We start from the raw sequence: 27,883 nt of genomic DNA on the forward strand, positions 1-27,883 counted from the left end.
CACTTTTTTAAAAGATGGCATCACCTTGGTTCTACATCGTTACAAATGCCTGGAGGTCAAATGTGTGATGTCACAGTTACTGGACGCCTCCCTGACCTTTGACCCCCCACAGACTCAGACACACCGCAGCCGTGAAGCCGGACGAGAACTGTTTCTCAGATTTGTTTGTGACAGAAACGTGTTAAACGTCTTCATGTGATATTTTTCTAGTGTCATTGACGTGTGTTAGACATGAGGACGAGTGTGGTTTTAGAAAATGTACTCCATCATTTGTGGGACAAGTGTTATTAAAGCTCTTCATTTTGCTCATGTTTGGTTTGTGACTCCTGATGATCGCCCCCTGGTGTCAGCTTCAATTAGTGAGGATTGAGAGCCGTGCGTTTGTTTGTACTGACCCGTTTGCCCTGAAGTGCCGTTTCAAGCTTTTGGTTCTGGACGAAGGCTGAAGTCTCCTCACGACACTGGAAGTACAAACAGTGAGTATTATTCTCTGATGGAAGATCGTGTTATTCATTCATTGTGGTTTTATATCACGTTCCAGGAATAATCGGAGGTCATAACTTTCCACTTATGAACAGGAAATAAAAGGGCTGCTGCAACGATGACAATTTAATATATGAATTTTGCAGCCCTAAAGAATAATAATCAAAATGACAAAATGAGCTTGTTAGCCGTAACATTAACAGTAACCACTAATTAACCTGGTTGTTAATTGTAAAAATTGGAACAAACGTAACTCACGCGCCGTTTCTTTTCCCCACAGTTCTGACATCACAGATGAGTCCATTTCCCGGTTGACAAAGTCAGACTGATCTGCAGCGCCCCCTGCTGTGGTAAGTTGGTTTGAACTCTTTCAAAATGTTTTTTAGCACCGTTTTTGTGTCGTACACTCACCACTGTCCGACTGGTGCCTGTGGACATAACTTCTTTATTTCAAGCACTTTCAATGACCCATTTCTATTTAGGGTGATTTTCAAAAACTTTCAAGGGCCTTGAATCTTTTTTTCTTCAAATTTACACACTTTCAAGGACCTATGGAAACCTGGAGGTCTCTCTGGTGGTTGGTGACATTCACATAAATATGAACTTCACTTCTTTCTTGAACAAAATTCAAACTTTTTCAATGTGCCATGTCTATTTAGGGCGACATTCAAGGGCCTTGACATAATTTTTTTTAATTCAAACTTTCAAGGATTTCAAGGACCGGTGGGAACACCTCAGATCAGTTTCTCAGAGTAGAACATTTCAAATTGGTCGTCGTACCTTTAATTTATATAATTTCAGTTTGAACTCTTCATGTTTGGAGTCCACAATTCAAAACGGCAGATCGCATTTACGACTTCCAAGGTAACAAACTAGCAATTTACTTATGATTATTGTTGAATGTGAAGTGCATTTACGACACTTACGCTGTAATACACCTGTCCCAGTCACTAGGAGGCGCTACGAAGAAAGAGCTGAGAGTGCGATGTCCAGATTCTTCTGATCAGGTACTGGAAAAGAAAAAGTTCCTCACACTCTGACAATCAAATGATAATCAATAAGAATTAAGTATGTCACAATTCATCAAACATTAAATTAACTCACCTGAAACATCTTTAAAGCCCATATTCAGTTTAAAAGTACAGTAGAAAGTGTAGAATTCATTTAAATTGTCTTTTTAATAGAAAAATGTGTCATAATCAAAAAGAAAACCATGATATAAATCACAACTAAAAACATGTTTTTAACACAGAGCTCAAACTGCTGTAAGAAAATTTCAGCTTAACAAGGTCACATTTTTTTTTAAATCTAAATGTAAAATTCTCTGCAGTTAACGTGTAGATCCATGTTTGAGACAGAAAACAAAACAAAGCCACTGTTTTTCTTCACAATCAACAAGAAGTTAAAAAGAATCAGATTTACAAATTTTAATACGGGAATGAGCCAAAAAAAAAAGATTATTTATTTACAAGAACATTTGAGTCTGAGAATAAACGAACTTTACAAACATTTAAAACAGAAAAAAAACAACATGTTTTAAATTGTCGGCGTTTCAGGGACCTCGTTCTTCAGATTGTTTTATTTTACTGAAACTTGAGACGATGAACACTGGAGTTAGTCTGAAAACCTACAAACGTCTCATAATAAAAATAACAGGAAACAATATGCAAACAAGTTCAACTAAAGAAAAGAAGCTTTTTTTCCTTGCGAAGTTTCAGTCGCTTCGTTCTTCTGATCTTCATGTGATGAGCTGCGAGGAAACATTTGTTAAATTCAATCATTAGAATCAGTGGATTAAAAAGCTTTGTTCACAGAATGGTTCAGTCCTTAAGTCACTGAACTGAAATACCAGTGAACGTGGTGACGATGGTGCCGTCTCTAAATGCACCAGACTCCTCTGTTAAACACATTTGCTAAATGTTGGAGATGAACTCATGTTTTCAGGATTTTTAAGTCTTTTTAACTTTGACCTACAGTTGGACATTGTTGTCTTTGATTCTTGTGTCGGACGTCACGCTCATGACTCTTCTGTGACGACACTCTCTGACCAATCAGTGGGATTTAGAATTATCAGTCGGACTTTAAATCTTTAACTGATCTACAGTTTGGGCATTGTTCACTTCGATTCTCTCCTCGGGCGTCGCGACCTCTGTTGATCGATTAGGGATGAGCATTTCTAGCAAAGACACAATTCAGTGGTATTATTTGTCAAATATTCAACATCGTTTTGACCTCCACCGAGTGAAAGTAAAGCTCCTGTTGATCTCCTGACGAGATGCACTCAAGGACCCTGGAAAATGTGTTTCATTTCGGCGGGATCTACAGCGCGTTGAGCTTAGAGACGAACGGCTTCAAGATGCTTTCAAGAAACCTCGTAAATGTACTAATCGCTTATGAATGCAGTCTAAAGTTTTAAAAAGTCTGCAGTTTAAATTAAGCAAATTCTCGTGTCTGTCCATGTTATCATGAGATGGTAGCACATCACTCCAATCCCCGACATTCATGTTACCACTGGCCCAGGCCATGGACACAATTTAATCCCAATAATACCAGTGGACTGCAGGCGTTACCGTAGCAACAGTTTTCAAATTAAACTGTAATGTGGCATCAGTCAGACGTGTGTGTGTGTACTCACAGATTTGACTGTCTGTTTGATGAAATCTTTCTTGCTGGTCATGTCGTGGTCAGGGAAAGTGTCAAACACCTGAAAAGTGTTTATCATTTCCATTATTGTTGTAAAATAAAGTGTAAAGCCTGTGAATGATGATCGTCCACGGTGTCTCACCCTCTGGCAGATCTGCTTCATGGTCATCTCCTCCAGGTCGGCCTCCTTCAGCAGACTCTGCACCGTCTCCTTCAGCTGCTCGTTGCTCGGCGACTTATTGATCCTCTTGATGAGCGGCTCGTCATCGTCTGAACTATCGTCCGCTGCTGCCAGAACAGAGAACACGTCATCATCACTCTCCTCTTCTACAGCGGTGAAACACGCCAAGAGGCTCCACCCACCAGGTTAACATCAGTGTTGTTTTCGTCAACGGTGACGCTGATGAAATTATTATTATTTTTTTTTTTTATGATGATAACGAGATGAATGTGGATCTTTGATGACAAAAACACTAAATTAATTGTCAACTATGTTGGTAAATTATTAATCTTTTTATATATATATATATATATATATATATAGCTGATTTTCTTCAGCTTATAAAATGTGAATATTTGCTAAAACTATCACATATAGAAATGACTAAAATGTGACTAAAACTAATAAGCATTCCGAGTCCAAAAGACTAAATCCAGAATGGCTGCCAAAAACAACACTGGTTATCATTCAGCCAATCAAAGTGGCTCCTACGGTTTATAAACCATGTGATCACAGTGGCCTCACCTGTGTTTGACTTCTTTTTGCTGTTGCTGCTGCTGTCGGCCTTCTTCGTTTTAGCCGCAGGTTTGGCTGGTGTAGATTTCTTCTTCTTGGGCTGGAAAATTTAAAATCTCCAAAGATCAAATAAACGGCGTGGCTTCACGTTTTATTGAATCAAAACTGAAAAAGTGCATCAATGCTTTATTAAAAAAAACGAGAAAGTTTCACCTTCTCGTCAGCTTCACTGTCCACGTCAGACTCGTCCGACACGTCCTTCTTCGCTCTCTTTCTCGGAGGAGCCGCCTTCTTCGACGACGTCCGTTGTCTTTTCACAGGAGCAGATTTCTTCCCTCTGGCCGACTTCGGTTTGGCAAACTGACAAAAGAGGTTTAAGATTAAGATTTTAAAAAAGCACAAACTGAAGTTACATGATGATGAAAAACATCATCATTTTCAAGTTTGACAAACATTGATCAACATTTTCTGACATTTAATAAACAGATGATTTGATGATGATTAATTGCAGCCCTACTGTTGACAGCCTCACCTCTTCGTCTTCATCCTCGTCTGTAGACTCCTTAGAGTCCTTCTCCGACCGCTCCTCCTCTTTCTCCGACCGCTCCTCCTCGTTCTCTGACTGCTTCTCCTCTGCCTCGGCGTCCGACCCCTCAGCGTCCGACCCCTCGGCGTCCGACCCCCCGGCCTCGGCGTCCGACCCCTCCACCTCGGCATCCGACCCCCCGGCCTCAGCAGACGCGCCAGCCTTCTCGTCTTCCTCATCGTCGTCGCTGCTCGAGTCCATGACGATGGCCTTGGACTTGCTTCCTGCTTTGGACTTCTTGGGGCTGGACGACGACGAGCTCCTGGGTTTGGACTTGCTCTTCTTCTGGGTCTTTGCCTTCGAGTCGTCGCCCGTCAGGTTCTTCTTGGATTTCCTCTTCTTCTTCACAGGGAGGCGCTGGTGGGGGAGAAAAGAGTGAGAATCTCAAATAGAACGTGATTTCTGCCACTTTCTCTAAATCGAAACAAAAGACAGTTTGATGACGTTGAGGAGAAGCGTAGAATTACGAGCTTCTGCTCACTCAAAGGTTAAGTGACTGATCCTCTCAGTATTTTGATAACATTTAAATTAACTTTTCAGCCCTAATCTGAACTCTAAAATAAAACATAATCTAATATTTATGGTCTGTATCACATATTAAAATATACACTTATTATCTTTTTTTATTGTTATTTTCAGATTTTACAGGAATTTAATAATAAAAACATGTGTATATTTATTATTTATCATGTTTTAATGCTGTCATTTTGTCTTAATCCGTTACAGGATGAAAAATGAGCTGCAGTTTGACGTGAAGATACCGACTAACTCTCAGACAGCAGATACATACCAGTGCCGTGGCTCTGGCTACTCTCTCAGACCAGATCTTGTCTCAAGTCACCATATATAGTATATGTACATAATATTGCCCAGACCTAGTAGTAACACCTCCCCGTTTCGTAAACATGACTCACCTTCCCGCTGTTTTTGGGTTCGATGAGGAAATTCAGGATCCTGTCGACCAGATCAGAGTGAGTTCCTTTCTTCTCCAGGTCCAGGACACCACAGACCTCTTTCAGCTTCATATTGGTGAAATGTGAATTTCTACATCGAAAACACAAAAGGGAAGAGACGGTGAGTTTTTTTCGTTTCTTTTTTTTTTTAATCGTGTTAAGTTGAATAAGTGAAAACTGCAGAGATTAACCAACTTAATTGAACGTATTTCTACGCCACACACTTACTTGAGGAGCTTTTCTCGTTTCTTGTTGTACTGCTCGCTGTCGGCGTCGAAGGGAAAGCCGTTAAACAGACGCAGGTTCTTCTTTATGCTGGACATCTGTTCAAGGGCAAAGTCATGATTTCTTTAATATACGGATGATAATAATAATTATACATTTTGTTGCCAATAATTTTAATCGTTGCAGCCCAATTATTTTCTAGTCATTAGTGGCAAATTACGACCTCAGAAACCAGAAAACATTCACATTTAACAAGGGGAAAACATTTGGGAGCTTTTTTTTAAGTGATTAATGGATTAAAATAATTAAAATAAAATAAAAATAAAACAATTAATTTAGTACTAGAGCTAATCCTACAGGGGGCAGTGCAGCACAGGCCAGAATCAAAGGCAACAAGTTGTTCAATTACTAAATGACCCCTGAATCATCCATCTTGATAACGGATCAATCTTAAATGTGAATATGTTTCTTTGCTTCTTTACGTCAGTGAACTGAAAATCTTGTCGTCATTTTGGCGTCTGGGAATCAACTTCATTGAGAAAATAATCAACAGAGCAAACAATAACGACAATCATCCTTAATTGCAGCCATAAAAAGTTTGTCATCATTGTTTGTCGAGTTCTTGCTCTTGTTGAATGTTGACGAAGGTGTTCGTACCTTTCCCGGTCTGTCGAACAGGATGGCATGAAGAGGCTTCAGGTCGGCCAGCTTCATCTTGGTGATCTGGAAGTTTGTACGAGGAATGTCTCCTAACTTATCTCCACTACCTGGAAAACAAGGGACACACACGAGTCGTCCTGGTTAGCTCCATCTTTAAAAACCACAGATGATACAAATCCAACAACTGAGGGACCGTCCACACAGAAACAACTGTGGGTGGATCCGATATCGTAGAGTGGAAATTAGTTTCCTACTGACGACACTGCCTGGTTATATCCTACTGATGCAACCGCACATCAAAAATCCTTAACTGTCCCTTTAAGTTAGTTGGTAAGTATATAGCTATAACAAAAACATTTACCATCTCCGATCTTGAGCTTCTCTCTTTGCTTTGGTGCCTGGAAGTCAAGCCTCTCCACCTTTTTTTTCGCCCGTTTGCCCTCCATGATTTCACCAGCAACTGAAATGACAGAGTAAAAATGAATCAGTTGTTTTATTTTGTCTCAACATCTAATGAACCATATATTAAATCATATTTTTATTGGTTAGTGAGCGAGTCACAGGTGGTTAAACCACCACAGAAGAAGCTTTTCTACTGTGTGTCTTTACCCGGTGTTTCTGTTTGACTTTTGTTTGGACTTGACTGGTTGTCCTGCGACGTCTCCTCCTGCTGCTTCTGCTCGTCCACTTCCTCCTCCGACACGGCCGAGCTGTCCATCGCTTCCTCGCTCATGTCTGCGCCGAGTATCAACCTGTCCTGACCTGAAGAGGAACGTTGACATCAGAGCTGTAATGATTAATCCACTATTCAATTCATCGTAAACTATTTCGATATTATTAGTTTGAGTTTTTCAAAGCAATTGCATCAAGATTTTTTTTTAGACATTTGAGAACATAGTTTCCAGGTCTGACATTTTCTAGACCAAACAAGTACTTGATTTATCTGGAAAATCATCAAATATAAAAATACTCGCCAGTTGTAGCCTAATTTGACATAGTAACAAAAAAGAGAAGACATTTTATTTTAAAAATGACACAGTACCTCATTCTATTGTACAGCATAAATCACACTAGAGGTGCACAATACTACGACATCGGCATCAGCAAATATTGGCTTTAAAATGTATTACGGGTGTCGGCAAGCACGCCAAGATCCCTTGATATGATCAACAAGTACAAACAAACAGTTTTTTTGTTTTGTTGTTATTATTTTACACAAAGACAACATCTAAATCTGCTGTCATACGAGCGTGAAAAATATGTTCATTTCAATGACAAATAATAAAGTTCGCTCTTTCGTTTTTGTCCTTGCTGTGTTAAACAGTTTCTGTGAATAAAACCTTTCGCCAATAATCTGTATGTAACGATCTGTTAATTTGTCAAAAATGAAAGTGAGTCAAGGTAAGAAGCTTGTGGCAGCCTGTGCAGAGACAATGAGAACTCATATCTGGTCCATCGGTTACATTACATTACATTACATTACATGTCATTCAGCAGACGCTTTTATCCAAATCGACTTATGGTTAAACCAGATTACGTTTAAAATAAAAGCATTTTTGTGCCCGAGTTCAAACCAAATTGTATGTGGGGGTGAACTTTGTTATAAGGACTTTTCTCGTGTTCCTTGGACATTTTCGGCTTACCGTCTGTCAACACGCGGTTGAAGGTGGCGCTGTTTCGGGTCTTTATTTACTCCGTTATTAACGTCTGCGTCGTTTGGCGCGCTGCAACTTCTCAACGCGCATTTCAAGGAAATTCAAAGACGTTCGCTTCGCAAAAGTTAACCCGGACCAGACTGCGGTGCACCGTGCAAACGTCACAGTCGTCACCGCGTCCCGCGTCGAGTGTTTACCCACCGTTCCCGCTGTTTGCTGTGAGTTTCAGCAGGTAAATACAAGGGTTATCCTCCGCGCAGCAGCTAGCAGCCGACTGCTAGCTCTGACGTTAGCGCTAATAATAACGTCAGTGACGCTCGCGCTCAGCGCTGTTCACGGGGGAAAAAACGCGACAAAGAAGCTCCGCATCACCGTACAAAGCGACACAACACACTGCGCTGCAATGTCGCCGAGCGCCCGCAGCGTCAGCGTCACATTAGCGAAGAGAAAAACTCAAGTTTACCTTCTAAGAACCGGGACACAGCGACTCTTCTGTCAGCGTCCTGTTTTTGATTTCATGATGGCGGTTTCTCCGCTGGGCGGGGACTAGACCCGCAGCTGCTCCACTGATTGGGCCGAGGCACCGATGACGTCACGCTCGTTCTTGCTCTTCCTCGCAGACTGAAAGCGCCTCAATGTCACCCCACTGCCCCCTGCTGTCACACACTAAAATCACACAGAGTCAATTTTGAATTTTGAATTTGAATTGAATGACTTTATTCCTCCCCCAGGGGGGAAACACACATTCACAACAGCTCAGTTAAGAAAGGTGAGAATAGAATAAAGGTAAAAATAAGAATAAAAATATAGAATAAAAATAAAAATAAGATAAAATATGATACAATACAATACAATACAATAGTAAGACAAAAATTACCAAAAGATAAAAAGTAAAAAAGATAAAATTTCACACCCCTTATCCCTCATCACTTCCTTTCGCCGTGGCCTTCAAAATAAGAGCCACTGGCTTCGTCTCCAACAACTTCCTGTATAAACCTTTTGCACTTAGCAATAAAATAGCTTACAAACAACTATTATTATAATAATAATAATAATAATAATATAATAATGATAATACAAGTTTATGGTTTTTAAAACAGTTGTGTTATGACAACAACGATAGTCAATAAAAGAGCCGAGTAATTAATAAAAGCAATAAAGTTAATAAAATTAAAAAACGCAGTCAAAAGCGACAACATGTATGTTATTGACAGATAAGATAACAAACCAGTGTACTTAATAAAGTGACCAGTGTGAGTTTGTGCAAGGGAAAAAAGTCACCGTGAGAAAGAACCTAGATTTTATCGCGAGACCTGCCGGTCGTATTTTGCGATTCACGTACACTTTTACGAAAGTCTTTCGTCGTAGCGCCCGTCGCGCGGGGGCGGCGCTGCGCGCATCGTCGTGCGCAGCTCGGGCGACAGAAAGCGGAATGTCGGCTCGTGAATGATCGGTATTTGAGAGGCAGCGGCGGCGGCAGGGAGCGTCAACGTTATGGGTGAGAACCACTGTCGTTAGCTTCTGTCACGATTTCTTCTCCTGAAAATCGCGCTGTTTTCCCCCGCAGCTCTGCTTGTTTGGCTGACTTTAGATTGGCACTTTGCGGCGAACGGCTTTGCCGCTGTTGGCGCTTGTGCTGTTGTCTGAGCAACCAACGCCCTGTCGTCCGCCTCCAGTTCGATGGGCTACTAGCCTAGCCTAGCTGGCTGGCTAGCTGTTAGCCTAGGCTTCGCTAGCAGGCTGTGTAACCGAACCACAGTGTCATTTCCTGCCTTTAGCTCTTTCACACATATTTAATTATAATTGTGCGTGTTACGATCTATCATCGCGGACCGCGTTAACAACCCCCGGTTGTGACTTTGAGGCTAACACTCGAGTGTCTTGAGAAAGCTTTGATTTGAGCTCATTTTAATGTCGTACGTTGGATTAAAAATGCTCCTGTTAATGCAAATGTATGTGGAAGTAATTACTTGTAAATGACCTTTTCTCTTTGTCTTGTAATATTTTGACATAGTTAATTGTGAGATTGGACTATAATATGCGACGTTATCGAGCGTCGTGATTAAAATGAGCCACGGTGAGTTTGATTGTGGTGAATTTGCATTGTCAGGATTATTGTAAATTATGAAAATTGCTCATATTTCACTTGGGTGACTGTAAAATGCTGTTTATCTCGCCATCATACTGTCCTGGTGATTTATGTTGAAGTGCCACAAGGGGGAGTTTGCTTCTTTCCAGTAAATCCAGGACTTCAAAAAGTAATTTCTTGATTTTCAATTTAAAAATGTCAGTATATATGTCATATGTCATAGAGTAGAGGCAGGCAAGCGACATCTGCCACTTTCAATTGACCAATTATTGCAAATGATGCATTTCTAATTAAAGCCCAAGTGCATTAGTATTTAGAGTTTATGAAATATACTTGTGGAGTAGGGCTGAGCAATTGATGTTGAAATATTTTTGATATCGCAATATGGCCTCCTGCAATTTTCTATCTTACTCCTATATGTGAGTCAAAATACCATTAAATATTGTGTCCTGACCTACGCATCTCATTATACACACATTGTTTCACACAGAGCTGCACACTCATACATGTTTTTCAATGAAAATGAGAATAATTAATTACAGTGCAGATTGTTCCAAAGTCTTTATTTAAAAGGGGTGAATTGTCGTTGTCGTTGTAACTGTGCAGCAGGGATCACAGCGACCTGAGTGTGTGATCAATAATGTGATTAAAGTGCAGTTATTGGAACATCTAGGTCAGACAGTCAAAAAAAAACAAAGCAGGAAGTTCTCTCACGGTTGGTGAGGTGCTGCTATGAAGAGGAGATTTAATCTGTCTGGATTATACTTGGTCTTGCAACTCACATTTTGTTATTTTTGAAGTTCATTATCTTCACACATTGACCTCCAAGAGTTTTGATGAGAGCATTTTTTTTAAAAACCAACAGCTGCAGTATTCCTTCACCTTCCACCACTTCCTGTAACAGAGATGTCAGACATTACCAGAAGGGAAACTTTTTAACATTTTTCTGTCCTCACTTTGCCCGTGAGGTGATTTACAAACATTGATTCGTGAACTAAAGCTGTAGGGCTGAGTTTAAACTGCACGTCCTGCAGGCAAATCAGATTCAATCACAGGCTTTGTTCAGACTATTGATTATTTTCATAACCCCCGTTAATCTGACGATAATGTCCTCAATCAATTAATAATTAATTGAGTCTGTGTTTGATCCATAAAATGTCAGAAAACATGGAACAGTGTTTCCCAAACCTTGTAATTAACAGTGCAAAGATCTGCACTGTTAATTACAAGTGAAGTCCATAGTCATGTGAACATAGTCCTAACTTTGTTGCTCAGGCTGTAGGACGCTGAGTTTAATCGTCACAGTGTCACACAGAAGACACGTGGGCTGCTGTTGGTCGGCAGAAGAAGAAGAAGAAGAAGAAGACGCTCCACAAATCGTCTCCTCGCCACAGGCCAAAAGAAAAAGCTGTCAGGATGAATGGGTTTTTACTTTATGGTGCTTCTGACCTTAAAGGAGCAAGTGGAGAGGAAAATTATGCATCTCACTGGCCAACGTGTGTGTGTGTGACAGTGGTGAAGATCATGAATCCTCTGGCCTCAGGCGCCACAGCTTGGGAAACAGATTCTGGTTTTTTTTCTTATCTGATCTCCTGACATTGACTCTCTGTCGTCTTCTCTTGTTTTTTTTTCCCCTCGTTCACTTTCTTTGACCCTGGAAACTATTCCTGTTGCTTCTGGAAATGCATCACATTGGTCTGCGCAAAACAGCTGTAAGTATGAAAGTGTTTTTCTCTCTTTGTCACGTTCAGCGTTACAGTGCTGCATCATCACGTTTTATTCACAAGCCTCAATACAGTCGAAAACTTTACTGTCACCATGCGTTTATCCATCCGACACAGTTCAGTTTGAACAGTCATTCAATATAAATCATCTTTTATACTTAAATGTAGGATTTGTTTGTTAACAGAATTAAGTCAAATTAAGACCTTTCTTTTTCTTCTTTTTTGTGTGAAAATAAGTTAAGACACAAAAATGTAACAAATTTAAATTGTAGTTGCAAAATCAATCATTAAAATTGATGTAACACAAGTAGGATTGCAACTAATTAATCAAGGAATTGTTTGGTCCAGAAAATGTGTGAAAAATGTCAGTGTTTTCTCAAACCTGGAAACAATGATGTTCTCAAATGTCTTGTTTTTGTCCTGAAACCAAAATGATTCAGTTTTTAATGATTTCTTTGTTTGTGCAGCAAAGAAACCAGAAAACATTCACATTTAATGAGCTGAAAAATCACAGAAACACAATCGGATTTGATTCATCGAATTTAGTAAAAATGAGATAATTGATGAATTGTTGCAGCCCTAAAAACAAGTGCAACAAATGAATTGAGTACACTCGGGTTTTGCCTTCATACGAACGCTGTTTGATCATTTAAACCTGTAAAACCTATAAATGAACAGATGCAGCAGTTACAGTAAACACATAGGGAAAATAAAAATGTAATACCTCAGACAGTCCATAATCAAACAGACTGATTTGGTTCTCACTGCAGACGTTTGACTCTTTGTGTAAAACTCCAAACTCATAACATGGAGACGTGAGAACCCAGTTGTTCTGGGTGTTTCCACCTCTTATAGCTTTTAATTGTTTTGCAAAAAGAACCGTTTTTCCCGTAAAGAAAGAGCAAGTGAACGTACAGTGAGAAGACTGAGAAGACAACGATGATGATGACGATGATAAAGATGAGCGTCTTCATCGTTTCCCAAAGAAGTCAGAGTAGAAATCACAAGGATGGCGTTTTGAGATTTTCCCACTCTGGAACCTTTTTTAATGTTTTTTTAGAGCCCGAGCCGCGAATGTCAGCAGCTGAAATGTCTCCCGTGCAAGAAGTTTATTGTTAATCCTTCAGATTATTATTCTATCCGTGTCTTTACGGCCAATTTTGAAGAGGTTAACGAGCATAAAAACTTTGCATGGAGGTCGGGTCTGGCAAAAATGCAACATTGGCATAGTTCACTGACCCGGGCATTGCTCAAGGGCTCTATAGCGCCCCCCCGAATTTGATGAAACCTGATGGGAATATGTTATAGACCAAGACAAACAGAAAAGTCCACGTAACCATGGCCTCAACTCAACAGGAAGTTGACTATTTTACTATTTTGCTGATTAAAAAGCATAATTGAAGAAAAAATAAAATGGAATTTGAAAAAAAAGAAGAGATTTAAATGGGGCTTTACTCTCACACACACAAACGTGAAGGTGTCAAACTATGTGGGAAAATTCTCTGGACTATAACGAGCATGAGGTTTAGATGTGGTTTGGAGACTGTGAGCGAAGTGTGTTAAACACTGCTCTATTTTTAGCTATGTTTGGTTGCAACGTGATGTTTCTAATCCTCTCTTTCTCTTATTTTCATGTTTTTTGTTACTACAGTTACAAAAGAATCTGGAAGGATACGTGGGCTTTGCAAGCCTCCCCAACCAAGTGTACAGGAAGTCTGTGAAGAGGGGCTTTGAGTTCACGCTGATGGTCGTGGGTAAGAGTCACACGCTGCTCTGCTGTTTTTCATCTCTTATTTTGTGACTGTAGAAGTGTACAATAGTATTTACTGCTGAGTCAGAGAGGAGTGGACCGGTGTGGGTTTTTTTGCTCTAACTGGAAATGAACAAACGTTGGATGTTGGGGGTCTGGACGTTTGTCTCGCAGGAGAAACAGAAAGACAGCGAATCAGAGGAGCAGACATTGTTTGAAACTTGCTTGGATGTGGCGGTTGACTCTGAGCCAACTTCCTCCGTGGCTGATTGGTCTGTGTTTGGAGGGAAAAATGTCTCTCCGGGTCAAAACCATTTCCTGTCGTGTGTATCTCTCGTTGTTGAGTCTTACAGCAGACACTCTTCTTTACAGCCTGGTACAGACTTTTATTTTAACCATTAAATCCAGCTTCTCTGTGGAATTCTCAGCTTCTTAAACATGAATATTTTCTGGTTTCTTTGCTCCATCGACCAAAGAAATCATTAAAGCTGAATCGTTTTGTGTTTGTGGACAAAATAGGAACTTCTCTTTTGAAGTCTGGGAAACACTGATCCGACAGTGGACCAAACAATAGCTGGATTCTTCGAGAAAATGAATGATGTAAATAACACACACACACACACACGATACTCAGCAACGAGCTGTGAGTCCACATGTTCCCGCTGTGCGACGTGTGTGCGACGTGTGTGCGCGTGTGTGGATGACAGATGGAGGAAGACCAAACCAGTGACTGACACGTCTTTCCAGAACCACAGCAGCAGTTTTGCCATATTGACTTTCTCCTCTTTACACATTATTATTATTATTATATATGACAGGAAATCCTGTCTGAGAAACATGTGACAACTGTGGAGGAAAGAGTAAAAACATTTTGTCTCAACAAAATTGTGATTCTTATCGTCAAAGATTCTAAATCGATTCCAAACGTCCAAGAATGACGTTGCTTCAGCTTTGATTGGCAGAGTCTGTTTCATTTGTAAAGAGCTGGTAGAAAACAAAGACTTCACTTTCAAATGTAAATGATTTTCTTGGATTGGCTGGTGTTTACGTTGCCTTTTTCCCAAATATAAAAGCCTCCTGATCTTGTATACGCTGTGATTTCATGCTGCACAGCACCAGCCGAGCAGACCCTCACGTTAGCAGCAGAGTCCATTTTGAATCAGAAATAGATTTTTAATGGAACCGAAGTATTGGAATCAGAATCGTATCATGAGTTCTCTGACAGGGTCATTATATGTTATATTTGTGTGAATCTTTCTTCCAAACAGACTGCGCTTCTTTTACAATCTCTTCACAGTCCTGGTGCAAACGATGAAGTAAACCACAACATAGCGCCGCGCTCCTCATCCTGACACAGGTTGCATCTGATCCTCTGAGATTTTGCTTTACTCAGATTCTATTCTATTCTCTGAATGTTACGACTTTATTCTCCATTGTAGAACGATCTCTGCTGTTTGGCGCAGGGAAAAAAGTATAAATAACAGAATCTGTATTGATTATCGTCCCAAGCTCTTTCTATATCGGGAAAATGTCCAACATCTTGCATCCTTAGTGTTTAGTATCACGTTTTTCAGTCAGAGAGATATTTTTTCACCAGATAAACAAATAAACATCCCAGCACAAGCTCCTCTGGTGGCCGTGAGCCACCACAGGCTGTGCCAGTGCTCATTTCCACTAATGATCCTTTTCACTGGGAACTTGGAAACCGGGCTCACAATGGCACAAATTGTCCGTGTTGTTGCTTCTTTTGAGCCTTTTTAACTGTTGCCTAAATGGATTAATGTCCTGGACTTAATGTCAAGTCTCGTCCACCCAACACACACACACATTTGACCTTTGAAGGTCAACACTAGGCTTTGTTTCGCTCAAATGCAAATGAGGGAAACTTCCTGTAGATTTTCACTCGGTGCTTCAGCCTCTTTATGCTAATTTTGTTTGATTTGTGCATAAACATACAAACAAACTGTATTTTCTCTGTGTGTTTCAGGTGAATCAGGGCTGGGTAAGTCCACGTTGATCAACTCTCTGTTCCTCACAGACCTGTACTCTGCAGAATATCCTGGACCTTCACATCGAATCAAAAAGACTGTGCAGGTGGGTTTCACAGCGCAGCGAAAATACGTTTGTGTGTGTGTGTGTAATGGCTTTAAGATTAAAATAGAGTCGTTTGTGGCTTTAGAATAATCCGTTTATATGTCGTTAACATCAAGAATCAGTGAATATTTTCTGGTTTCTTTGCTCCATAAAACAAAGAAATTGTGGACAAAAACAAGAGAAACACTACATTTTCTGGACCAAAAAAGTAATTAATCAACAGATTAATCAGATTATGAAAATAATCTGGAGCTATAACCCTGCTGTGGATGCAACGATTCCCTGATCAGTGCTGCTGGTTTTTGTGTCTGACCTCATGGTTCTCTCCAGACACCTGGGTTTGTTCTGGTTTACCTGCATATTGAAGCTAAACGCTGGCGTGTGAGTGGACGTGTCGCCACACGCTGCTGTCAGTTCACAGAGATAATGATTTTTCCGTCACGTGCTGTTGTTGTGAATCAGAGGCTTTGTTCTCACAGCGACACGTCCTCTCTCCTCTGTCCCGCCCTCAGGTGGAGCAGGCCAAGGTTTTAGTAAAGGAAGGCGGCGTCCAGCTGCTGCTCACGATAGTCGACACCCCGGGGTTTGGAGACGCTGTCGACAACAGCAACTGGTAGGAATCGCCACAACTGCAGCTCTGATTCTTCTCTTTATTAATGACAAGAGGCTTTTCTCTCTCTCTCTCCCTCCCTCTCTCTCTCTCTCTCCCTCTCTCCCTCACACACACACTCTCTCCCTCACACACTCTCTCTCCCTTCATTTTAAATGCTTCCATCTGGACGACAGCGTCTGTTGTTCATTTAAAGTCGCACAGGAAGCAGAAAGTCCATGGAGCCGGGAACGAGGTGCGGCGTAAACACATGATCACTCAGAGAGCACAGACCTGGATCTGTATAGAACTTTACCGTCTTACACAAACATCTGAAGATTTCGCTGAGATATTTACACGTCTGACTGCATTCACATACCACATTTTGTTCATATCCGATGACTTGTTGCTGTTGCTGACTATAAGAGACGGGAGTTTTTATGATTATTTTTGTGACATTATAGAATCGTACTGACCCATCACAAAAACATCAGACTGATTCGTCCAAAACTGTAGACAGGAAGTTCTTACCGATAAAGTCCCACTCATGAGAACAGAGAACGTGATGTGATGTAATGTTTGTTATTGTGGATGTGTTGAGTTGTCCCAGTAATTTCTGCTGTTGATTGTTTTCAAAATGAATTCTTGTAAGAATTGACGGCCCTAATCTACCTAACAACCACGTCTGCTGTGAACCAGTCACTTCTCCTGGTTTCTGTTCTTTGTGAAGAAAGTTGTGATTGTGTCGTTTGCAGCTGGCAGCCAATCATCGACCACATAGACAGCAAGTTTGAAGATTACCTGAACTCAGAATCACGGGTGAACCGACGACAGATGCCCGACAGCCGAATCCACTGCTGCCTGTACTTCATCGCCCCCTCAGGACACGGGTGAGTGTTGTTCTGAAAGCAGCTGGATAGCAGTGAGGTTTACGGCGGGCTCGAGTAGAGGTTGGCAGAGGAAGAGTGAACAGAGGCAGGAAATGAGCGAGAATAGTGTCAGAAGGGAGGTCTCAGAGATCAGACGTGGATTCACTGCAGTGCAAGGTTGCTGGTTCAGATCCTAGCGCTGTCTGAGAGATCCAGTGAAGACAACTCATGAGACATTAACTTCCTTCCTTAAGAGTTTCAGAGCTGCAGGACCCTCACGTGATGTTTGTGTGGATGTTATTATTTCACATTAACTCAAGCGTGTCCTGATGACCACAACTAACTTCTGAAGATGACCTTCACAGAATTCCTCTTCTTCTTTATCATCTTCTGGTTCTTCTGACTCTTTGGTTTTTCCTTCTGATTCTTCATAATATTCTTCTTCTTCTGACTTCTCTGCCTCTTCTTATTCCTGATTTTCTTTTTCTGGCTCTTCTCACTCTTCTTCTAAATGTTCTTCTCCTGACTCCTTTGAACTCTTTTGTTCTTCTTCTGACTCTTCTTGATCGTCTGACTTTTCTCACTGCTTCTGAGTCTTCTTCTTCTTAATCTTCTTCTCACTCTTCTTTTTAATCTTCTCTTTATGACTCTTCATCTTAATCCTCTTCTTCTTCTGACATAATATACATGTAAGTAGTAAATACTACTCTGTAATCAGAGAAATACCAGGACTCTGTTGCTCCTGCAAATATTTCACAATAAAAGGGAACGGGAAGTGCTTTTACTTTGAAACCGAAGCAGAAAAAGTGTTGCATTTGTGGCATAGTGTATGCGACATTGCGATGTTGCGGTATGTGCTGTTGAAACTGTGGTGGAAGATTGTCGTCTGAATAGAAAGATTTTTTTATATATATATATAAATCAGTCATCATCATGTTACAGCACATGTAACTGGTCTGCATGTCCTGGACGTCCAGTGCCATAAAAACAGGAAAAGCTGCAGATAAAACACAAATAATCCCTCAAAATGTGACCGTTTATATCAGTGATTGATGGGAATGGGTCCGGATCTGGACTGGAGTCCACCATTTAGTGAACCCCCCCCCACCAACTGCAAAAGAAAAAATAAGGTTTCTAGGGAGGGAGACATAAAGACAGAGATGGTTGTAAAAGGCTCAGCAGATGATGTCGTTTGCCAAATGTTTCAAGAAGGAAACGACAGTGTGGAATGTTTTATTCTTTTATTCAGAAGCTTCCAGAGCGTCTGCAGTCAGCTGACAGCTCACATGTTTACAGAGCAGAATAATGTGTGGGAGTCGTGAAAATTGAAAAATGAGGCTTCAAGCTGTTATTTCCTGCTATGAAAGAAGCTCAGTAACTCATTTAAATGCCCGTCCAGTATGGCTTTTAGAATTATGATAATGTGAGAGTTTGCCCCAGAGTCTCGACTCATGACCTTAAAAAAAAAAGAATATATTTTTACCAACTGAAACCTATCTATGGGTCGTTTTGGCCAACCCCTGAATCTTAGGACTAAAATACCATCTAGTTTTACATGTATTTTAGTCACACCATTAGTCAAGTGTTCAAATTTACAAGGTTTCTTGAATGCATCTTGAAGCTGCTTCTCCAAGCTCAACACATTGTAGATCCCACAGAAGTGATGACATTTGCCGGTTCATTGTGAACCCTGCATTAATTTCACTAGCTCTCATGTGCTAGACTTTAAGATATTCAACCAATAATACCGTCAAATTCCTCTTATGAGACATTGTGTTTGTATCAGCTTGTCCTCTGTGTCCTCACAGTTGAGGATGTGCAGCATATGTTCTCACACACACACACACACACACACAGAGAGCGTCTCCTCATAACACCAGCTGACACACAGCAGCACAGTCAGCGCCGACACTGAGACACTGTGTGAGTGTTCAGCTGTTTGACGACAGAGACTCATGAAAGCATCACTCACTCACTCACACACACACACACACACACACACAGGTTTGTCAAATCCTAAAAGGTGGTGGTTGACAATCTGTGGCTAAACTCGTTATATTTATTATAAAGTTTTATAAAGATTAGAGCAAAAAAACATGCACAGTTTAATCGAACTCAAGCAAAAGGTCTGACTAAGACAGACAGTCAGACAGACAACAACCGAGTCCGAGTGTACATGATTACTGACGACGGTAGCTCAGTGGTGGAGCGATGCCGATGTGTCCTTGGGCAAGACACTTAACCCCATGTTGCTCCTGACAGCTGTGCCGGCAGCGTGTGAGTGGGTATGAAAGATGAGTGATAGAAAATGTGCTGCACATAGATGCGCTATATGTAAGTGCGAGTGAATGGGTGAATGGCAAAACTGTATTGTATATATAAATACAAACCATATACCATTATCATGACTCTCATGAGAGGGTGAACATCACACTCTGAAGCTATTAAAAATCTTGCATAGTTGTGCTTTAAATGGCTTAGTTTGGCCTCTGCTGATGTGGTTTAGGACGCCGTCTCTTCACGTGGTTGTAAAGCTTTGTCAGGTTTTGCCGTTTGTCTGTGTTCTTTTTTACCTCCTCAGTCAGCAAATGTCGTAACTCAACCAATTAAGAGTGTGGACAACATCAATTACATCATCTGTTAGTTGTTATTGAGTTTCATGGGATCCTCATTAAGTGTTTTCTAATCTGATTGAAAGTGTAACTGCTTTCCTTGTTGCTCCTTGGTCAGATAATAACTACCAGTTGATGTGTTGAGGTTTTGTTCAGACAGAGGAGCTCTGTTCCTCCTGCTGCTGCTGCTGCTGCTGCTGCTGCTGCTGCTGCTGCTGCTGATGCTGATGCTGCTGCTCGTGTTTCTGTCGTGTATCGACCTCCAGGCTCGTTGGCTGCGTGTCAAACACACACACATTCCTCTCAGAGTCTGATTCACAGGGATGTTTTACAGGACGTGCAGTTGTTATATCGTCGTACACAGAGAGAGCGAGAGAGTGAAAATGATTTTGGTTAAATGTTAAAATGATTTCAGCTGCGCTGCACATGCTTCTCTGCACTGTGTGGTTTTTACTACGTTTATTATTGTTGTCTGAGGAAGAACTGGGTCAAATAAACCTCAAACAAATAAACCTCCCCTTTAGTCCTGCAATGACGAGTACAGTCATTCATTAATTATTACTTCCTATTCTGTTTTTTGTGATGTTCTGGGCGTGTAGGTCAATTGTTGGATTAGAAGAAGGGAGCAGAAGTGTAGAAGAGTAGAAGGGAAGCAACATAAATAACCAAGATGTCAGATGTAATAATTTATTTTACAATGGAGTTGAAGGTAAATTCTCAAAATAATCTGGCAAACAACAGAAAAAGGGCAGAGGATGCTGCTCAAACAAAACAGAAGGACTCTTCAAAAGAAAGAGCATAGTTACATATTAATCAAATACAGAAATAAAACTCCACTTGAAATGAACTCGGGTTACTTTAAGTAAACCAAAGATTACAGGGAGAACAGCATCGCTAAACCTAGTGTCTCTAAACAAGAGTAAAAACAAGCCTACAGTGAAGAAGCCCAATTTCCATGTAGTGGGAGGTTCAGAGACATGCAACTCAGTATCACTCAAAGCAAACTCAAACAAGAGCACAGGCAGAATGACCAACTGTTTTTGGACTGGGAGACGGCCTCTTGTCTTCTTCCGGTCCACACCAATCACTGTCTAGTCCACCTGAGACTCCGCCCATCTGCTCCAGTGGTAGGCGAGGGACCACACAGACTAATTTGCATACCTTCTTCAAGGCAAATTTTTAAAAACCATGGTTTGAAGTGTCATAACTGTGGGAAACGGCACAGGTTCTGGTCCAGGCTCTTGTCATCTCACACTTGGATTACTGCAACTCCCTCCTGGCTGGTTTCCCTGCGTGTGCCATACGACCTCTGCAACTCATCCAGAATGCAGCAGCTTGACTGGTCTTCAACTTACCAAAATTCTCCCACATTACACCGCTCCTCCGCTCCCTTCACTGGCTTCACTGGCTTCCTGTAGCTGCTCGCATCCACTTCAAGACTCTAGTGCTTGCATTCCATGCTACAAACAGATCCGGTCCAGCCTACATCCAGGACATGATCAAAACCTACACCCCAGCCCGCCCACTCCGCTCTGCATCGGCAAACCGGCTTGCTGCCCCCTCACTGAGAGGATCGCAGAGGCATTTACAGAACTCGGGACTGTTCACTGTCCTAGCTCGTAAATGGTGGAACGAGCTCCCCATCGACATCCGGACAGCGGAAAGCCTCCACATCTTCTGCCACCGACTAAAAACACATTTCTTCCGACTCCACCTCGACTAAGACGACGACGACGACGAAAAAAAACAAAAACTAGCTTATACATCGCACTTATGACTAGCACTTCATCGTTTGGCTTACTTGAAGCTCTTACTTACTTCTAGCCCTTATTTGTACCCAAATGTTTAAATGCACTGTAAGTCACTTTGGATAAAAGCGTCTGCTAAATGACATGTAATGTAATGTAATGGAAACTGAGTAATGCTATGACTGTGTTAATGAAGTGTGTTAATGACTAACTTTGTCTCTCCACAGACTGAAACCTCTGGACATTGAGTTCATGAAGCGGTTGCATGAGAAAGTCAATGTCATCCCACTGATCGCCAAAGCAGACACGCTCACCCCAGAGGAATGTCAACAGTTCAAGAAGCAGGTCAGTGATTCCACAGCTGCAGAAACAAACATGTATTTATGTTTTCTTTTCCTACTGTGGTCACTGCTACGACAGTGTTTCCCTAACTTTCTGTTCCACTGTTAATGTGAATATTAATCGCACAAGAGCAAATTCATGCATTTTTAAGGATTCTACATCAAAGCCGGAATGATTTTTCCTGATTTAACACAAAACTGAGGTTGCTCTTGTTGTATTTTAGCTATTTCCTGTCGGCAGATTCTGCTAGGCTAGGTTTTCTTGTTTCTCCTCCGACAGGAGCACGAAGCAGGAGCACGCTGGGTTTACAAGGATTCTTTCTGTGATGTAGTTCAGTCAAATATGATGTGGTGTCAACTTGCGATCTTTTATTTTCTTACTTCTGCTCCCACTCGTGCTGAGTTGAAGTGCTGCGACACACAGACGTTACGCACACATTCACAACCTTTGACACATTGACTAGAATGATGTGTATCAGCTGTGTATTTTTGGGGGCTTTCACTCAGTCGCTGTTTTCTCCTCCTGTTCTTCACCAGATCATGCGGGAAATCCAAGAACACAAAATCAAGATCTACGAGTTTCCCGAGACGGACGACGAAGAGGAGAACAGGCTGGTGAAGAAGATCAAGGTAACGTCGTCTCCTGGATCCACACGTCAAACAACAATTTGGATCAATTTAAAACAATATATGGTTGTTTTTTACCAGGACAAGTTGCCACTGGCTGTCGTAGGAAGCAACACCATCATCGAGGCCAACGGAAAGAGAGTCCGAGGGAGACAGTATCCGTGGGGAGTAGCAGAAGGTAGGAGTGTATTTTATGAAACACGGAACCAAAGGGTATAAGAAATTATTTTCCCGAAAACTGGAATCAAACACACTCTGAAACGACGAGAACGTCAGACCAACGATGTTTCATGAGCTGCGAAAATCGAAAAATCAATGTTCACGAGATCTCGCGAGACTTGGCCGCAGTACTCTCATGTAGCTTAACCAGAGCTGTACGCTAAAAGCAGAGTCTGCAGATTTGTTCACTACTTTGCTTTTTAAGGCCAAGCTGTGATCACAGCACCCCCCACTGGGCCTCGCAGGAATAACTTAAGATGTGACAGATGTACTTCAAGGCTGTAAATTTGAACCTCAAACAGGTTTTTAAGGTTGGAATTTGAACTCCCCAACCCTCAAGTTCAAAGTAATGTCAAAAAGTTGTCAAAAGTTGTCAAAAGTTGTTGCTGAGTTACTTTTTTAAAGTTTTGTTTTCATGGTTTGAAAAGGGTTTGAATTTTTGATAAAGTGCTTAAAATTACTTGAAATACTCGACCGTGTTTCTGTCCCAAAAATAACTCATTCGCTGAAATCGATCGAAAGAGCAAAATAATCATTTTGAGTATGTGTATATTCATATTAATTTACCACAGCTGCCGGGTGCTTGAAAAACATTAAAAATAAACTTTAGAGTGGTTGAAAATTGCCTGAATTTGACCTTGGAGAAGGTGGAAACAGGAAAACAAACCTTCCTCTCTCTCTGGCAGCTTTACCTGTCTTTCAGAATGCTGTGTGCACTCACTCATTTAGTAAAAGACTTGTTGTTTTTAAAGGTTTGAACCGGGCGACTTCTCTGTGACTAACGTGTGGTTGTTTTTTTCCCTCCCAGTTGAAAACAGTGACCACTGTGACTTCACCATCCTCAGGGACATGCTCATCAGGTTACACAAAATCACTCATTTCTCATTGTGTGTATATGCTGGCGTCTCAGATGTTGTGTATTCCTCATTTTTCTGTGTTTTTTTCTTCTTTCAGAACTCACATGCAGGACCTGAAGGACGTGACGAACAACGTCCACTATGAAAACTACCGCAGCAGGAAACTGGCCGCCGTCACCTACAACGGAGTGGACAACAACAGGGTCAAAGGTCAACTGTGCACCAAGTAAGTCCTAATCCAACACAACACCACAGAGACACAGATGAAGATTAGAGATTATTACTGTCCACTCGTGTTTCGGTCTCGTTCCTGAAGTAAAAATGTAAATCATGGCTCTGATGTTGCGTCACGCTGCTAATGCTAACACACAGCTAATGCTATCACACGGCTAACCATTCACACGTTCATCATTTTCACTTACGTTGTTATTTTTGCCGATCTCCTGGAGCAGTTTGAGTCACAGAACAAGACTAATAGGCTGTGTTTATTTTTAGTGCATGACCTCATCATTGCATGCCGTGTGTGTGTGTGTGTGTGTGTGTGTGTGTGTGTGTGTGTGGTTGTGCGTGTGTGTGTGTGTGTGTGTGTGTGTGTGTGTGTGTGTGTGTGTTTGTGTGGTTTTTTATAGACATGACACAGTTGAAGGAATGTAAGTGGTCATATTTTTTTTCACTTTAAGATCTCTTCACCCGTCCTCCTTGGCTGTGTTTGGGTTGTTCCTCTCTTCCCTCTTAAGTTTTCCTCTTCATCATCATCCTCCCTCTCTCTGTGTGTGTGTGTGTGTGTGTGTGTGCGTGTGTGTGCTACATGTTTCCAAGAACACTGGTGAAAAACTGTGAATTATTTTCCACGCCTTTTGACAGCTTTACCTCCAAAACCTCTTTTTGGACCAGTAACACAGACCATAAACTGCAGAGAAACCTAAAAACTAATGTTAAATGTCTGACTATAAACACCTCATTTATCAAACGTGCGTACAGCAGAAAATAGAGGGCGTGTGTGCACACTTTTCCACTCAAAGATCGCATTTTAAGCACACAACTCTTTTCAATTTTTGCACTTTTCAAACCATGAAAACACAAACACGAAAAGTCAAGCCTTTTCAAGGTTTTTAAGTCCAGGTGGGAAACGACAGAGACACCACAATACGGTATCATCACGATATTTAAGTCACAATATGATATCATCACGATATTTAAGTCACGATCAGTATAATCACGATATTTAAGTCACAATACGATATCATCACGATATTTAAGTCACGATACGATATAATCACGATATTTAAGTCACGATACGATATAATCACGATACGATATCATCCCGATATGTAAGTCACGATACGATATAATCACGATATTTAAGTCACGATACGATATAATCACGATACGATATTATCACGAGATTTAAGTCACGATACGATATAATCACGATATTGAAGTCACGATACGATATAATCACGATACGATATTATCACGAGATTTAAGTCACAATACGATATTATCACGATATAATAATCCTGCAGACTGCAGCTTTAAATTCTTGGCATGGCTTTTTTTCTTCACACTTCCACTGTGATAAACTGTCCTGTTGAGCTTTACTAACATTTTTTTTCCACACTAACACTTGATTCTCTCTCATGATTCTCGTGGTTTGGGTCCTCGTTGTTTATCCAGCCTTGTTGGATCCTGGCGTTCCTCACCCTTCAGACCTCTTTTTTCCTCCTGAACTCCAGCTGTCTGTTTTTTCTTCGGGGTTGAAATGTTGTGTCAAAGATTTTTAAATGATTTTAAATGATTTCGTGTCTGTGTGTGTGTGTGTGTGCGCGCGCGCGTGTGTGTGTGTGTGTGTGCGCAGGAGTCCTCTGGCTCAGATGGAGGAGGAGAGGCGAGAACACGTGGCAAAGATGAAGAAGATGGAGATGGAGATGGAGCAGGTGTTTGAGATGAAAGTCAAGGAAAAGGTGCAGAAGCTCAGAGACTCTGAAGCAGAGGTAAACACACACACACACACACACACACACACACACACACTGAGCTCCTTCCTTCCTCTCAGCACTTCATGTTTGTATGAACGTGTGTGGTTAGACCTAAAACCAGATCTCAGATAAGAGCAGTTTGTGTGTACACAGTTAGTTTGAATCTCACCGTGAACACGTGTGTATTTCTATATTTAGTGTCAGTTTTTGATAAAGATAAGATTTGAGTGTTTTTATAGAAGTATGACGTCTGTTTTTGAGATAGTTATCAGTAGATACTTGAGTTTTTAATTTAGGTATCAGTAAGTATTCATTGTCATGTCTGATGCAACACTGCCCCCTCTGTCCCTGTGGTGTCCCTGCAGCTGCAGCGTCGTCACGAGCAGATGAAGAAGAACCTGGAGGCTCAGCACAAAGAGCTGGAGGAGAAGAGACGTGTGTTTGAGGACGAGAGAGCAAACTGGGAGGTCCAGCAGCGCCAGGAGCAGCAGAGAATGGAGGCCTCCAGGTACAAGCCACACCCACTTTCATCTGTGTCTGTGTGTTTGTGTGGTTGACGTTATTTTTATTTTGGTTTTTATCTGACGTGTTTTAGAGTTTTTTGTATGTTTTACTGCCTCATGTGAGCTTTTCTCTTTTATTTATTATTCTGTGCTCCACTGTGGTTGTTTTAAGGTGTTCTGTCACCATTGTTTTGTAATTTCATAAACTAAAGAGGTGAAATGGTGTTTTCCTCTCCTCCTCCTACTTCAGGACTCTGGAGAAGAACAAAAAGAAAGGCAAGATCTTTTAGAGAGAGTCGGCAGGACCAACACGAGCCAGATACTTTTCATTTGCCAACGTTTGCCGGTCAGGACACACACACACGCACACACACACACGCACGCACACACACACGCACGCACACACACACAGGTGTGTGTGTGACATTCTCTTCCTCCTCTGAACTCTGTCAGCACAGCTGTGCTCCTGCTCCCAACCACTAGATGGAGTAGTTGGGAGTAATTACTCGGTATGTGAGGAAGGGGCGGGGCCTGCATACTAACAGCCACCACGGAGGCCCCGCCCCCTTGCTGCCTCTGGACTCATCATCATGAAAGAATGTTGTTTACCTTAATAACTGAGTCAAATAATCCCATTTTAGCAAATATGCCAAACTCATATTATTGTTTTAATTATTATTATATTATTATTGATGTTATTATTATTATTATTGTTGTTGTTTTTAACTGAATACTGTCCCCGCCCCCCCCACTCCTCGCTGCTTTTAAATGACTGACATGTAAAGTTTTATTGACAAAATCAGTGAAACAAACAAATGATTCACATCTGACTGTCGCACAATCAAAGGACATTTGTTTACAGGGTGAAAAAGAAAAGAATAAAGGATGTGAAGTCATTGTGTGTTAGAGTAAGAACCTGGTAAACCTGGTTAACTGTTTACCCCAAACTATACAAATGGTGTCAACAACAGAAAAACGGGACAATGAATAAATAAAACAATAAAAATCAAACGCACCTCTGACCTTTTTTAATTGTTTTTTTTAAGAACGCAGAAAAACTTTTTTTTGTTTTTCCCCTTAAATATAATCTTTAATCTTGTTTCTCTGAAATCCACCAAACCATGGACCACATTTATAATCTCATTAAGTTAATTGTTAGAATTCACTTTACTTCATATATATACATATATGTATATATATATATATATATGTGTATGTGCTGAAGTAATAACTTGTTTTGTATGTTCACTAAACAGCAGCGCCCCCTGCTGTTTTGGGAAAAATAAACATTTAAAAAAACTAACTTTAACATAAAAATAGTGACAAGTTGGATTTTGTGGTCACTGTGTGGTAAACAGATGAAGAGTGGAAACCTTTGGCTTCACATGTATGAACTCCCTCTCGTGTGTATTTTTAATTTTAATTTTATTTTTCATTTGTATTGTGTAAAAAGTCACTTCTAATAAACCTGTGATGATCCTGAACACAGACCATGCTGTGATTCATGTCAACAATAAGACATGTACCATATGTTTTTATTACAATGAAGTTGATGTTGGACAAACTACGGCGTGTGGGAGGTGACAAAAAACAAAAACATGGCCGCACTTTAAGAACGCATCTCAGGCACTGTCTACAAATGACAACACAGGCATTAAAGCAAATGTCTTTACAGTAATAAAGTGCAGTGTCTCTAAAATGGCTGCACAATCAAGAAAACCCATCAAATCAGAACCAGGATTTGAGCCTGTGACGTTCTTGCCGTGAGTCAACAGTGTTAGCCCCTGGGCCCCTGTGTGGTCCTGTCCACTTCACTGTGGTGGAGGAGAAATCCACCACGTAATATTTTAATATATTGATACTGAACGTCTCCTCCCAGACTCCGACAGTTTATTCTCCATTTAAAATTTGATTTACAGTATACAAACTTTATTAATGTGT

General features: G+C 41.0%; 2 protein-coding genes across 5 annotated transcripts; one reads left to right on the forward strand and one right to left on the reverse strand.

Annotated features, from left to right (window-relative positions):
• Positions 1-1,642: 1,642 nt before the first annotated feature.
• dek (DEK proto-oncogene) lies at positions 1,643-8,548 on the reverse strand. 3 transcript variants are annotated; one of them, XM_058648331.1, is made up of 12 exons: positions 8,405-8,548; positions 6,896-7,048; positions 6,648-6,746; positions 6,284-6,393; positions 5,630-5,724; positions 5,363-5,492; positions 4,395-4,805; positions 4,076-4,222; positions 3,872-3,962; positions 3,269-3,411; positions 3,119-3,187; positions 1,643-2,233 (listed from the first exon to the last, which is right to left on the reverse strand). In XM_058648331.1, exons 2-12 carry the CDS (start codon positions 7,017-7,019, stop codon positions 2,222-2,224), a joined length of 1,431 nt encoding a protein of 476 aa, XP_058504314.1. In that variant the 5' UTR covers positions 7,020-7,048; positions 8,405-8,548; the 3' UTR covers positions 1,643-2,221. The 3 variants fall into 3 exon arrangements, with proteins under 3 accessions (XP_058504314.1, XP_058504312.1, XP_058504313.1); XM_058648329.1 differs by having other exon boundaries at positions 3,269-3,414; XM_058648330.1 differs by having other exon boundaries at positions 3,269-3,414; positions 6,896-7,073; positions 8,405-8,460.
• A 3,149-nt stretch (positions 8,549-11,697) lies between these two features.
• septin7b (septin 7b) lies at positions 11,698-26,984 on the forward strand. 2 transcript variants are annotated; one of them, XM_058648336.1, is made up of 14 exons: positions 11,698-11,742; positions 13,406-13,508; positions 15,492-15,598; positions 16,111-16,211; positions 16,943-17,077; positions 21,644-21,761; positions 22,295-22,387; positions 22,466-22,562; positions 23,412-23,463; positions 23,558-23,686; positions 24,090-24,110; positions 25,319-25,454; positions 25,805-25,947; positions 26,193-26,984. In XM_058648336.1, exons 1-14 carry the CDS (start codon positions 11,713-11,715, stop codon positions 26,230-26,232), a joined length of 1,305 nt encoding a protein of 434 aa, XP_058504319.1. In that variant the 5' UTR covers positions 11,698-11,712; the 3' UTR covers positions 26,233-26,984. The 2 variants fall into 2 exon arrangements, with proteins under 2 accessions (XP_058504319.1, XP_058504320.1); XM_058648337.1 differs by lacking the exon at positions 24,090-24,110.
• The last annotated feature ends 899 nt before the right edge of the window (positions 26,985-27,883 follow it).

The sequence above is a fragment of the Solea solea genome, chromosome 13 (genome assembly GCF_958295425.1).
Source record: "Solea solea chromosome 13, fSolSol10.1, whole genome shotgun sequence".
In the NCBI taxonomy this organism is placed as follows: Eukaryota; Metazoa; Chordata; class Actinopteri; order Pleuronectiformes; family Soleidae; genus Solea; species Solea solea.

Coding starts and splice junctions, on each gene's coding strand:
- dek (XM_058648329.1), bottom strand. CDS start 7,019: ATGAGCGAGGAAGCGATGGACAGCTCGGCCGTGTCGGAGGAGGAAGTG. Junction 6,747..6,895: donor AAGTCAAACAGAAACACCGG/GTAAAGACACAC, acceptor CTGTCATTTCAG/TTGCTGGTGAAATCATGGAG. Junction 4,806..5,362: donor AACCCAAAAACAGCGGGAAG/GTGAGTCATGTT, acceptor CTCCCCCACCAG/CGCCTCCCTGTGAAGAAGAA.
- septin7b (XM_058648336.1), top strand. CDS start 11,713: ATGCATCACATTGGTCTGCGCAAAACAGCT. Junction 13,509..15,491: donor GTTCACGCTGATGGTCGTGG/GTAAGAGTCACA, acceptor TGTGTGTTTCAG/GTGAATCAGGGCTGGGTAAG. Junction 16,212..16,942: donor GCTGTCGACAACAGCAACTG/GTAGGAATCGCC, acceptor TGTCGTTTGCAG/CTGGCAGCCAATCATCGACC.